A 14,927-nucleotide genomic window follows, 5' to 3' on the forward strand; every position below is an offset into this window, starting at 1 on the left:
ATTTTCAATTTCAGGAGTTTCTCCGTACGTCACATAATAAAATTCTATCCAGTTTTTCAGCACTCCTTCTCTTCTTTGTCATTATCCAAGATACTGTGGGTCCATCTACTTCAATTTTCATATACGTTCCCCATACTGGATAATGTTAATAGCACTTAAGAAATCAGAGTGTTAGCCTTCTTCTGTTGGGAGTAGGCTCTGTTCAGCATTTAAATCAGAGCATCACCTATTCCCATAGGTGTCACAGGGATAAAATAAAAGAGGGTCCAAGTGGTCTTTGGCCAGGAATTACATTTTTAGATCAACTTCTCAAAGTTCTTCCTGATAAGTATGTTAGAATCAACACCAGTGCAGTGAAATCCATAAATATATAATTTGTTTTTAACTGCCTAGCAATTTAACTGCTATCTTTATTTTGACAGATCAAGTTCGCAACAGTTATTACATTGGACTGGATGGATCCTTAAAGTTGGTTTTAGCGAATGGAATGGAAGTGTCACTCCATACAGAACCTCACCTTTTAGCTGGCACAGTCAACCCAACAGTTGGAAAGAGAAATGTAACTTTGCCAATTGACAATGGACTGAACTTAGTGGAATGGCGACAGCGTAAAGAACAAGCAAGAGGTCAAGTCACAGTTTTTGGACGCAGACTTAGGGTAAGTTGCTACCATACCAAATGTCAGGTAAATTATATATTCCTTTCATTTTAAATTACTATCAGCAAATGTTTAGGAATGTATTGTAAGCTCTTAAAAAAGCATCTCTTCTATTTTTTCTTGAATTTAATCACCTTGTTCTACATTGATATTGTGACTTGCAGCCTGTTTTGTTGTAGGATAATATAGCTACTGCTTTGTTTTGCACACATTTAAAATCAGAGTCAATCAGGTTTATTTTGTGATACAGATCAAAAGGAGATTAAGATTTATGCTAAGTAATTTGAATGTACACAAACAAATTCATCATATTGATCTAAGTGTATCCCACTTGTCATGACCAATTGGATGGTTTGAGTGTTTTAAAAAAGGCTTTTCTTTTGAGCACAGAACAAGAGAACTGTGATTATCATTAGTAAGGATCAATATACTGCATCATAATAACAAGTTGAATGTTCAATCAATAAGTAAACCAAAAACGATGGCAAAGCAAAACTAAAGTTGAAACTAGAATAGAGATCTGTAAAGTATTGTTTTTTTGATTGTTTGTTTGATGAAGTGCTAGCCTCTTGCTTGATCTTCCCTTAAGCTTCCCAAAGTGTTAAGATATGCCCCAAAAATATGGTCAAAACCAGGAAACAATACTTTAATATTTAAACAACTATATTATATTAAATGCTTAAACAAAGAAAGAATTATAATTTAGTAATTAAGAAGTTATAATGCTTTACCAGAAAAGAAACATCCAAAGGGAATAAAGAAATAAAGATACTAAGCAACCCCAGAAATAAAAAACAACATTAAAACTGTAAATCAATAAATAATTATTAATATAAAAAATTAAACTAACAAATAATTAGGTTGAAATAAAAAAACATAAACTACCAAATGCCAAAAACTCAAAATCTAATGCCAAAACTATTGTTTAAAAACCAAATATCTAAAGACCTTCATCCAAAACTAACTTAATCTAGAAAACAACACAAGTGGAGCCAAAAAACATAGCAGCAAATGGTAGCTAATATCTGTCATGATTTGGTTTTTTTTTTCCTAAGCCTTAGGGATTTATATTTTGAATGTCTTAATTTTTTTTTCTGAGGGTATGGAAATGTTATTATTTCTGTTTGTTTTTCCTATTTTGTTTAAAGGCTTCTTGTTTTATTTAATTGTTATTTCATGATGTAGTTTTGTTTACATTATGGGTATGGACATTTTGCAACTCCATTGTGAAGGCATGGGTTTCTGTTGCCATATTACATTTCCCCAAAGTTGCATATTGTGACATCATTGAAGTAAGACTATTTAAACAGAGTTTTCCTTTTTTGAATCTTTAGTTGATTGACATTGTGGCTAAAATCTTTTGACTTGTGTTTTCTTTTGACTAGTAATGAGCAAACTCCAGTTCAGAGAAATCACAGAAGTGTTCGCAAATATCGCCAAACTCAGAGAAATGCATTGAAATCAATGGAGAAGGACTAACTGAATTAGATTTGACTGGATTATAACGGTGCAATTGTCTTTAAAGTGTCCCTTAGGGATAGGGAAACATCTACCAACTATAGTCGACCAATTACTGTGGCCAAAAAGGTGACGTGAGCTGTGCAGGAGCAGTGTCAACCACTGTGTCACCGTACCTCAATGAGATCAAAGTAGAAAGATCGTAGCAGGAGACACACAATCATATATTTTGTCAAAGCAAAGCATAAATGCTGAAACCATAGTCAAAAGTCAGAAAAAATAAGTAGGTCTTTTAAAGGCAGAAAATACAAATTGTTGTGTCATGATTGAAGCCGATTGCTCGTTCTATTTTTTTGAAGTCGCACTGAAGGCTCTTCAAACTGTATGTGCTGATGCTTTGCACTTTTCCTTCTATCAAAAAGATAGAAATGTCTTGTAAATAGCAATTAATTTTTCATTATTTTTCATTATTGTAATTATTTCATAGAGTTTCCTGTGTTTCAGCATCAGACTCCTTCAGGATTTGTTTATCTTCACATTGCTAATTCTGCATGTTTAGTGTATGCACCTCCTTCTCTTTTATTGACATAGAACTCAAAGATCAACCTGCACATTTGCCGACAAGCAGAGATGACTTGTTATATATGTTGTATATGTTTCCAAAAATAAAAGTTTGAGAAGCTGCATTATTTACTTATTTGTGTTACTATTAACTAAGTCCCACAGAGTCTGTAATGCAAGTGATCTGAATTATTTATCCGGGTGCTGTTCCCATCCAATGCTGGCTGTTACAGCTCCGGGTGATATCACACTAGCCTTGCAAAGAATTATGGGGCACTGGGGAAAAAAGTTCTCCAAAACCGGCCGATTTATCAGTAAATTATTTGACGAACAAGAGCAAATGGAGACGTAGCAAATTTGCTGATCAACACTATCTTTTCATTGTATGTTTAGTTGCAAGGGTGTTAGTCTTTACAGATTTGACCCCTACTAGTGTTTTGGTTTAATTTACATTTCCTGATGCATTTTTATCTTGCCCTTGTGATGCCAATTCTACCTGTGACAGAGCAGTATTACAGCATAGGAGTGGGCAGTGTACAAGCTGATCCAGAATACTGGATGAAAATCTACTTCCGACATGGATTTCACAAAAACTGTGTTACCTGTATGTAAAAAAAAATTGGTGGAACACTTTCAATATTTTAGAAATACAACAAAAAATGTGAATGCAAAAGGAAACACAAAATGTGATTTTTTGTTTTTGTGTTTGTGTCGTGTCTGTATGTGAACTATATGTAATAAGTGAGCCAACCACTTTAAGAATATTACCCAGTGAGCTGTACTTTTCAACCTGATAAGGAAGTCAGGAAAGTAGGACAGAAAGAAGCAATGTCTTGTACTGTGTTTGCTTGGCCAAAGCGGTGTCACGAAAAAGCAATCAAAAACAAGACTAATTTTCAAGAGGGTGGTAAACCTGCTATTGAATGTAGTTGATTAGTAGAGCATCAACAAGGCATTTCAACAGATAAGAGGCACACCAGTGTGCATAGTTAATCAGTAGTGTATCTGGTATCTACTGAAAATTTACAATTTTTTTATTATTCCATGACATTGATTTGTCTCCATACCACCCACTTATATCATAGCCCATGCTAAAGGTAAATGAGACCCATATATGTATATATACAGTATATAAAATATTTTTTTTTAACTTTATTAATCCTGATGCCCTCTAAAGCAACTGCAGTTCTATCATCCCTATAGATACTTCACACACATTAGTTAAAGAGACTGAGATTAAACTACAGATCACCAGGGTGAGTCTTCATGCAAAGTTTAAATTTTTCAATGCATGCTGCTATCTATGTATCTATGTCATGGAAATTATAATGTCTCATTTATAGAAATAGAGGCTAAAAACTCCAAAAGGACAGCATCCATAGAAACAGCCATACTAAAGAATGATGACCATAGAAACACATGTAGACCATAGAAACACCAAAAGTTAATGTGATCACATCACTAGGAAAATAGTAAAATGCCTAAAATTAATTAATGACATATTGTCAGCACCTGAAACATTTTGCAATGTGACTTTCAAAACGGACAGTGGTAGTTCTAGAATATTTTGAAACACTTTATTTAGTGAAAAATACACAGAATAAAGAACTTCGCATCCAAGCTAAGTTTGTAATTATATTTCAAGTTGCCCATGTACTGTATATGAACCAAGTGGTGCGACTTAATTCCTGACAGCTTTTATTGTGTGACGCTTTTCATTCTAGCTATCCTCATATTAGGAATCTTTTATGATTTAAGCTTGATCTGTTTATTGTGGTGCACAAAAAGCATAATCAGTTGTACATACTTATTTTGGTTCTTGTAATTTGCAAAAATATAGGGTGCTGCTTAAATTTTATAACTGAAGCAACTTATGTAGTATCTTCATAAACAAAAATAAGGAAAGAGCCAGATACCATCCATTTTGAAGAGATTAATGACAATTCTTTAGCACATCATGGCTAGACATCTTAGATATACGACACATGTTACCCTCTGTTTGAATTATTTTACTTGAGTGTTGAAACAGAAAAAACAATAAACATAAATAATTTAATTGAAATTCAGCTTTGGCCACTAATTGAAAGTTGAATGTGACAAAAATCTTCAAACATTTTCTTCTTTCATGGAACTTCATATAGTTCCTTACAGTCAAAATAGTTTGTTTTTTTTTTTTTCATTTTAAAGAATTTGTTATAGTTCTGTTCTTTGAATTACCCAGATTCAATCATCAATTTTCTATTTGCAATAGAGACCTTCTTGAAAATTACAATGTAGCAATTTGATTCTAATTTTTGAAGTTAGTGTTTTTAATTATGCTAACGCAATCCAGAGCTTTTTCTGTAAGTCAGTGCATTTAATGCTCTGAATTGACCATATGACCCAAAACTGTATTCACTTGATCTATGAGGCCATTGCAAATAACAAAAAAATACATGCAGAGTAATTTTTCTGCTATTGAAAGTAGTCTTTTACATAGATCTAATGTTAGACTATAAAAATCCTTTGTTAAATTACCCAAATAAATAATGAATTTTAAAGATTTCATTTTATGTAACCAACACAGTCCAGTGTATTCCATGCCTTTCTTGAGAAATGCAAACCTTTCCAAATTTCTAATGTGTGAATGCTGGCTAGGATGTAGTCTGAGGTGCCAGCTTGTCTGTCGTTGGTTGTCTGTTAGGATGTTCATTTAACACCCTTCTCATCTTTAAATTGAAAGCTACTAATGCACTTTAATATGTAATACCCCCTAGGGTGCAATTAGTTCAGGGGCCAGGATAATGGCTAGAGTCAAAGAAATATGCGGCCTTCCTGGGTGACCTTGAAACATGGCTGAGTTAACCTCTTCCCTACCAGAATAAGTGGAATATCATAGATACAAAATTGTAAATGTAAACTTTTGTCAATGTAAGTTTAACAAATCTATTTTCAATCTGGGATATTCTGATCCATATTACAGATCTATATCCATATACTGAAGTGTAAGGGTTTGTATCAGTCACCACAACAGTATCACTTAATGCACATGTTATAGACTGTTTGTTCAAATCTTTGGAATAACTGATTGTTTTATCTAATTGTAATTGAAAGTCTGTTTTATCTAATTGAAAGTCATACAAAAATTATCCATTTTGAAACTCTTGTACATTGTCCTGAAGGTCAGCAATAGTGATGCGTGTGATTTTTGAAATTTAACTGTCAGTTTACAGATGCAAAGGGATAGCTGATGAAATACCAGATCTTGCTTAAATCGTATGTAATACTGTTTAAATAAATGTATGTATTGGTACTATCTTGTAATTGATCTTCAGTCATAAGCTCTTACTTGCTCAGGAAATTCTTCAGTGACAGCTTTTACATTCCGTGATATTGATGAAACATTGCATAAAGGAAAAGGATCCTGTCTAATTTGAGATAAAGAGTAGTGAGTACTTCTATGACAAAAGCCTATTTGCATATGCCATGTTTTAATACCACATTATGTATTTTATTGAGAAAAGTTTTAGATAAAGAAAAAACATGAGTTGGTTAAAAAGAAGTTGAAATGTGAACAGGTCAAAAATGTACAATTATCAATATTTATGGAAACCACACACAATATAGAGATTTAACTATTAAATGCATATAGATGCAAACTTTAGCACTGTTCAGTATATTTGCTTTTCTTAAATTGAATGTGCAGATTAATGATTCTGTAAGTTGCACGTTATTATTCACGTAGCAAAAATATACCTGACAGAAAAATATGTTGTAAAATATTTTGAATTAAAGAACATTACCAACAAGGTTAATTCACTACACAAACAATAATAAATTTGCCATATATTGTAATTTTTATAACATGAGTATTTAACTTTTTGACAAAATAGATGTTGGGCACTGACAAACAAATTCATTACATGTACCAAACCATGCAGGTGTCAGATCTGTTGTATTTGCAAGATGTACTTTAATCACAGGAGAAAAAATATTTTCAGCACTTGCCTTCTGCACAGGGCTGCCTTCAACAGAGTTGCACATTAAAACACACACTGCATGCGGTAAAACAATATTTAGAGCAAACACTCATAAAAAGGCTAAAGATAATTATATTAGTTATATTTCTTTGGTAAATGTTCCATTCCTTCCGAACTTGATTAGGTTTCCCTTTTTCCTAGATACTAGTTAGACATTTAGTAGCAGCTAAAAAATAAAACGGATGCAATTATGGGACAATTTGCTTTTAGCTAACCAAACAACCTTTATGGACTGAATGATTTCTCTCATTTGTCAAACTATATGCAATATGTTCTACTTTACTGAACTTGTTCTGTGAATCCATAAATAAATTCTGTAGTGGTAACATTATTAAAAAAAAATGTTTTTTATTGTAAGTCTATAATTCTTGATTTTCTGATAATGAATGCTTTCTTAATTGTGCCAAGCTATCTGAAATAATTAAAAATACTGTAGTTTCTTATATCTGACTCCAAAAATGTATCTCACTATGTGCCTTCAGATGTCCTTATCTATTTTCTCACCATTCAGATACATTTATATTGGGTGAATCGATATTTTTTGCTTGACAGTTGACAGACATTCGATGACCCATAATTCTTCATTTTTCTCCACTAGCTAGGATCACTTTTTTGCTACTTAAAATCTGGTTCCACCTTTGTGCCTTTCTTTCATTTAGACAGCATGAGCCAACTGCAATGCCCACATGTGTACTGCCTTGAAGGCACACAACAGAGCTCATCTTGAATAATATGTGGCTGTGAGTAATCCACTTACTCTTACCTTCTTGGGACATTGTTTTAATTAAAGAGCCTCTGAAGTTCCATTTGTAAACATATCAATGACTAAGGGCACTCCCACAGGTTGCGCCCTATGTTTCTAGCCTCAGACGTTTGTATTGTTTTGTCCTTTAATTGGCCAAAGTTAGGAAATCACACTTTAGATTCTGCATCTTAACCAATGCAACTGAATTCATTACAGATGAGGAAATGTATTGTATGTGCACCTGCCTAGCAGTTAATATTCACTGACGGTCAACTCTGTATTAAGTCAGTCAGTGTCCACTGATGTCAGATCTGAAATACAGTGATCTGTTCCCCTCCCGTTATCTCGGTGTCTTTTTACAGGGATGATTTTACTTTTCTCACACTCATCAGCTGCAAGTGGGTTTTTTTAAATATACAGTATACCAGGTGATCAGCAGGCTTGCCGTTAGAAAGTGGCTTATGCTTCGTAAGTGATATTTTAAAACCCTTAAGGATTTAATATAAGATAGTTAATTGTGGTGGTGCTAAACATTTGTAAAGATTCAGTAAGTCTCAAAAATAATTTATTTTTGGCATGCAAAACTGAAAGATTCACAGCTTTTCAGGGATTAAAAGCACAGTGTATGGCATTTGTAAAATGACATGTGTCTTGGGATCTGTCATCATGTCGCATTGTCCTGAATGACCATAGTGAGTTAATTATCCACACTTTATCCACATAATTCTTGTTGCATTTTGTGTTATTTTAAGAAGATGACCACTGGAAGTTGAGATGATATTGAAGAAGTTAGTACATTTTGTGGCTTACAATTACAATATTTGCATGTGATAAATTACACATATATTCTGTCTGATCTTGGTCTATCAGTTCTTCACCTGTCTGCATTTCTACAATTGAAAAAGTGTTTTTTAAAAAAAGCATACAACAGATGTTTCTTTGACTTCTTCTTATTCTTCACTTTTCACTCAATTTTAGGAATTCATTTGAAATTTTCATTCATTTAAATGTACGTGTACCTCTGAAGCCTCACAAATTCTATTTTGTTTAATTCTGCACTTTGATAAATGCTGTTGTCTTAACAATAATTCAAGATAGATTAGTGAGGAAGCTGCAGGGGATGAATTCCTAAAGACTGAAGCATTTTTCACTTTCTGCACTCAGCATACACTGAAAAATATAAGCATTTAAAATGGTGTTAAAAAAATCTATTTTTTAGAGTCTTTTCTGAATTTGTACACCTCCCAACTAATACTGCTTGGTGTTGCAATTATTGCATACAGTGATTAAAAATTTAAACTCCTTTTGATGTTTCCATCTCTGCTTTGGAACATAGTGTTTTGTAATTGCTCTATCAGTGCTACAGATTAATTTCTGTAACAGCTGGCTAAAAGTGACAACATCAATAATAGATTATAGGTCGTGGGATATAAGGGACAGTTTTAAATAAATAACTGATTTACCCAAGCAACATGCTTCACACAACCAGATTCTTTTCAATCTGCAGTGGCCTAACATAAGAAACATAAAGCAGACACTTACCTTGCAACTGTAGCATAACATTTATTGTCTGTAGTAGCAGTGCTACCATCATGCGTTGCTGGAGTTATATTCTTTTAGATGTGCAAAATACCTGGTGAACGGTGTGTCAATCAGTAGAATTAACTATAAGATGCACATTTAATAAAAAATGCAGGCAAATGTTATTTCAACATTAACAAATTTGGGCCATCAAAGTGCAATGATAAAAATGTTAGTTTACCTTTTAGCCTCATCATTGGCAAATATGTAAGTTTACATTTTAACCTCATCATTGGCAAAACGATGTAACAAATCAGTCAATCAGGGCAATAAACAGAATTCACTTGGGGTAAGAATGTCATTTATACATGCAAATGATTGAGTGAATGCTCATTTCTTTGACCCTGAATCAGATCTTGTTATTCTCCTATTAAACCTCTATAATAGGTCCACAATTAGATTTCTGGCAGCGGTTTCTTTGATTGTACATGAAGGAATAATACATCCAGGGCTACATAAATATCAGAGGCAAAACAGTAGTTGGTGCATTTGCCACACAGTTCCTGCAACTTTTTGGTTTAAAACCCAGTTGCTGTCTAAATCAATTTAATAATTTTATGCAATTAAATATACTGTGTATGAAGACGCTGTAATCCAAAAAAAATGAAAAATAATAAAGGAATTAACACACTAAACACTAATACTTATACCTTACTGCAAGCTCACATTTCCATCCAAATGCCTCTTCCTTATTGAGAATTAAACTGAACAGTCAGTTTTCATAACACATGGACACTAAACATTAAAATGACTATTTCAGTATATAGTATAATGTAATTGAATACTGTGAACTAATTTGCTACAGAATCACCCTGCCACAGACCAGTGCTGCAGCTCTCATTTCTTAAGAGCATGGAAGGAAGAATCAAGCCATTTTGAGTGTAAAGGAAGCTGAAATAAAAGGAGACAACCTACTGTGGCAATTACCTTTGTTTGAATTCATATTTGAGCATATTTTAGCTCGCACTGAGAGGAAGAACTGAAAAACACAATGAATAATGGTTCATCCCAATAACCAATTTTCCAGAACAATAATAAACAGCAACACCATCATCTGACATTGATTTCTACACTCTCCCATTGTGAAGGTCATCAAAAATATCTCCAAAACAAGAAATACAAACTTGGATTAAGACTCGGCTTGCATCATACTGTTGTACTCCACTGTGCTGTCATGGTTGTAGCGATCACCAGCTCACTCATCAGCTTTAGTTAGATATGGGGAAGTGCTAACTTCTACAATGTTCTCCTGCTTATCTCTCTATTATCAAAAAAAAGAAACAGTAGGGATACGAAACATGATCTTCACGTTAAGATCACAGAAGACACTTAAAAAACCTGGCAGACGAAAATGAATGGCCACGGAGCGTTTCGCGGGGACCTTAAACATGAGACATTGTGCCAAGAGGTTCACCCAGGACCGTCGCGCGATGACATAGAACATGAGATTCTTGCAAGACATGCCGCACTTACAATCAATATCAAATAAGGCCACGAGCAGCAAAACACTCAGTCCTGTAAACTAAGGCTTTGTGCACACACAGATCCAGGGTCTCAGCACATATAAAGCATATAAGGACAATCTATACTAATAAAAGTCAAAGCCCTCACTGACTGACTGACTGACTCACTCACTCACTCACTCACTCACTCACTCACTCACTCACTCACTCACTCACTCACGCATCACTAATTCACCAACTTCCCGTGTAGGTAGAAGGCTGAAATTTGGCAGGCTCATTCCTTACAGCTTACTTACAAAAGTTCGGCAGGTTTAATTTCGAAATTCTACGCGTAATGGTCATAACTGGAACGTATTTTCACCCATATACTGTAATAGACTGCAGCTCAATAGCCGTGGGAGGCGGAGTTTCATATTAAAGCATTTAACCAATCACATTTCAGCCATCATTTGTTGCCAGACAGAGAGTCTTTCACAATCCGTTGTGCGGGCACTCTAACACAGAATAAATGTCGATTAACCTGTTGCTTCAACCAATCAGATTTTGAGTTGGTGTCAGTAGGGCCCTCTAGCAGGCGTACGGCAACGTCACCGTATTCAGACCCATTGATTGGATAGAGGCCGATACGATGCCACTGAACGCACCGCAAACGCTCCGAGTGAAAGATCGTCGCGTGTACTACGGCCAACTTCATGGCAGGATTCTGGACAATATTATTTGCCAGACACAGACCAGATTTCAAGACCACGAAAACCTCATGTTTGTAATGCTCCTCGAGCCTCGGGAATACAAGAAAAATTTCACGCATGCAGCCTTCTCCAGTTTAACACAAGAGCCACGGAGCGCTTTTTGATCTGTCTCGGCTAAAAACAGAACTGACTGTAATGTATGCCATGGATGATTTTGTAGGAAAATCTCCCACTGATCTCCTTGACTTCCTTCATCAGAAAAATCTGAATGAGAGCATGGGGCAGCTGTTCACATTGGTATATTTGGTGGTGAGCATTCCCGTGTACACTGCTTCTGTCGAGCAGACATTTTCAGCCCTAAAGCGAATTTAAACTTATGCCAGAAATACCATAGGGCGGGTTCGCCTTTCAGCATTAGCTTCGATGCGATAGAAAGGGACGTTTTGATGGAACTGAAGCGCACGGATAATCCGTACGACAGAGTAATTGAATTGTTTTTTGAGGAAAGAGAGGAGGATGGATTTTGTTTACAAATAATCCAAATTTTTGGTGAGTAAAATGTTGTGATTTTCATAAATAATATTGCAAGTTTATGAGTTATAATTGATGTTTTTATGTGTGCTGTGGCTGCAGTAGAAAGGAACTTGTTCACCCCGGTTTGTCTATTCAATAAATATCTCCCGATCTACATACTGTCAAATAAACGAACCACACTCCGTGGCGCAACACGAGAGGCTTTGCCTCTAGCGCTGATGTCCGAGGTTCGATTCCCGAGAGGGTGTGCAGTGAGTGTGTACGCCTGATGAGCCCAGAATTAGGGCGAAACAAATGCTGGGTACTGTTTGCATTATTTGACAATAAAACAATTTCAATATATTCAATATATATATATATCAGCACTTCCCGATTCATTTTACCCTCGCACCCCCTTGGTTTGAGAAGAAGTATGAAAAAATATGAGGTTAACGCATTAAAACAGATCACCAATTGAAGCTTTACGAATAATGGATACTTTATTCGCCATCAATAATTGTTTTGGTAAAGCCTTACTCAGTGTAATCCTCCTTCCATTTTCTAATATTTTCGCGACTAGCCATTATTAAATGAACGGTAAAAAAGTAAGACCTACCAAACATATTTCTGTCAACTGAATAAAAATTACTTATATTTAAAATTTAAATAGGACTTGGACAGATACGATACTTCATAATACCCATGCAGCACTAAGTGCACGTAAGAGCAGGAGTCATCCGTTTTAACAAGCAGTGTATTGCACTGATACGAAATAGCTTGCCTATTTAATTATTTAGGAATGGATAGGTAAATTAAGATTTTGTAGAAATGTTTTTCATTTTTCTTCCTCAATGGATTCTGGCACCCCCAGCAACAGCTGCTTGCACTCCAAAAGATATATATATATATATATACATATACATATATATATATATGTATGTGTGTATATATGTAGATATGTGTATATGTGTATATATATGTATGTATGTGTGTGTATATGCGTATATATATATGTATATGTGTGTGTGATATATATATATATATGTTTCCTTTTATTTTTCATTACTTCTTTAGCACACTACTTCTCCGCTGCGAAGCGCAGGTATTTTGCTAGTACATTATTAATGAAACGTTGACAACTAAGCGAAGAAGAAAGCAGCGTGGAGAAAAGAGACTCAAAAGCGTTGGAGAGAAAAAAGAGCAAAAAAGAAAAAGAACAATCTAGGTGCAAATTCAGAAAATAAGGAAAGTAATTATCAGCACGGAACAAGTTGAAGTGAAACAAAGCACGTCCAATCAGGCTCAGAATTAAAAGACAGAGTAAAAGACAAAGTAGAATAGGCATACACAAACATTGCCACTATACACATGCAGAGCAGGTTAGAGATTATGAAAGCAGTGGAATTAAAAAAGCTCAAAAAAAACGTTGGCATGATACACATGTGGAGAAAGTTAAAGAATATGTATAGGAAAATTACAAAGTATAAAAAAAAGAAAGTAAAGATCGCAGTAGCGCAAACAAATGGAAATTATTACTTGAAAAAGGGAAAATAATCACCATGGACCAGGTGTCATTGAAAAAAAAGCAGGACAAAGCAAGATCAGAAATAAAAGACAGAGTAGAAAACAAAGTAAAACATCATAAACAGGTTAAAAAAGAAGGGGGCCAAACACATGCAGAAAAGGTTAGAGATAATGAAAACTGGAATTCAAAAGACTCAAAAAAAAAAAGTAGGCGTGAAACACATGCAGAGCAAGATACAGAATATGAAAGCAGCAAAAAACAACAGTGTCAAAACAAATAAAGTAAACATCACATTAGCGCAAAAAAAGAGAAATTATTACTTGGAGAAATAATGAAAAGGCGAATAGAGATTGAATAAATGGACATAAGTGATATGTCAGAAGTAAGTAAACATAAGCCAGAGAATTTCAAAAACGTGGTTTACCTCACATGCATTTATTGGTTACTTTGCAAAAAAAGTTATTAACTGCTTATGATGTAGATCACTTTGTCTGTGCTGAAATTCCAAACAGAGAAACTTATCATTTAAAAGATTCAGCATATTGGGACTCGAAAGATTCCAAATATTGTTTTTACAGAAGTTCTGAAATAAAAGTGAAACTAATGAAATAGCAACAATTCAAAGAAAAAAAAATCTTAAAAGTGTGTATCCAGAAAACCAAACACGGGGGTTGGCGAGCAAAGCGATCAGGGTGCAAAGCCCCCTAGTTATTATTATTTAAGCTCAACAATAGACATTGACTAATTTATGACATACTGTATTTATAAAAATTAATTTTCAGAGAACCCCCTCCACACACACAGCTGAATTAAGATTTTTAAACTTTCAGGGGTCTAAATGATTAATAAGGGGTTCCAGATCTTTTGTTAGTACACTGCATTAATCCTTGATTTTCACTTTTTAAAATACTAGCAATGAATTTTAAGTGTAATTTTGGTACCTGGTGACAAATGTGTGCAAAACTCATAACTTAAAGACTTGCACTGTTAATGCTAAAGATTTTTGGATTCTAAGGAAAAAATGGTGCATTGCTTGAAAAAATTATTGGTATCACAGTAAGTAGTTTCCAAGTGGATATTGTTATTTCTCCGCTTACATGCAAAGCATCTGCAGTTTTCCTAGGCCAAAGGGTGCATCTGACAAATTATTGTTGAATTTCTAAGATGTGTATCAGCCTCCAGGATATTATATTTAGGAAACATTCTCTACCAGTAAACACAAATGGCATTTGGTCAGTAGTTTTGTTTGCAGCTACTAGAGGGAAACACCTGCACAACAAAGTCCTTGTAATATGTTATTTAAAGTGACAGTGTCATATCAATGTGCCATATTTGTTTTATTTCTAGTGCATTGTAGAAATATTTTTGTGCTGTCCTTTTTACTTTTTTGATTCATATTTTGTATTTATTTATTTATTAAGCTAAACAGCCATCATGGATAAACATTTGTTATGCAGTACCTAATACCTGAACTAATCAATCAGCATTTCTAATACTATCAGGGTAAAATCTATTATGTATAAATATTCTTGTGATGCAAATATTGCTTTTCACATTTATTTTAAATTTATCTGAAAGTAATTCCACAAATAAAGGAACTTTTTTATTTTCTTTTAGAAAAAATAATGTGGAAATATTTACAAATTAGATTTTTCATCTAATAATCAGTAGGATTTTGTAGTTTATAAAAGAATTTTTAAATGGTGAAATATCAC

General features: G+C 34.2%; 1 protein-coding gene across 19 annotated transcripts in view; it reads left to right on the top strand.

Moving 5' to 3' along the window:
* Positions 1-14,927, top strand: part of tenm4 (teneurin transmembrane protein 4) — a 627,939-nt gene that overhangs the window by 591,480 nt on the left and 21,532 nt on the right. For all 19 annotated transcript variants that reach the window (XM_039744302.1, XM_039744300.1, XM_039744305.1 and 16 more), the window contains one exon: positions 423-658. In XM_039744302.1, coding sequence (XP_039600236.1) covers positions 423-658 — 236 coding nt within the window. The remainder of the gene's footprint in view (positions 1-422; positions 659-14,927) is intronic.

This window comes from Polypterus senegalus, chromosome 2 (assembly GCF_016835505.1).
Source record: "Polypterus senegalus isolate Bchr_013 chromosome 2, ASM1683550v1, whole genome shotgun sequence".
In the NCBI taxonomy this organism is placed as follows: domain Eukaryota; kingdom Metazoa; phylum Chordata; class Cladistia; order Polypteriformes; family Polypteridae; genus Polypterus; species Polypterus senegalus.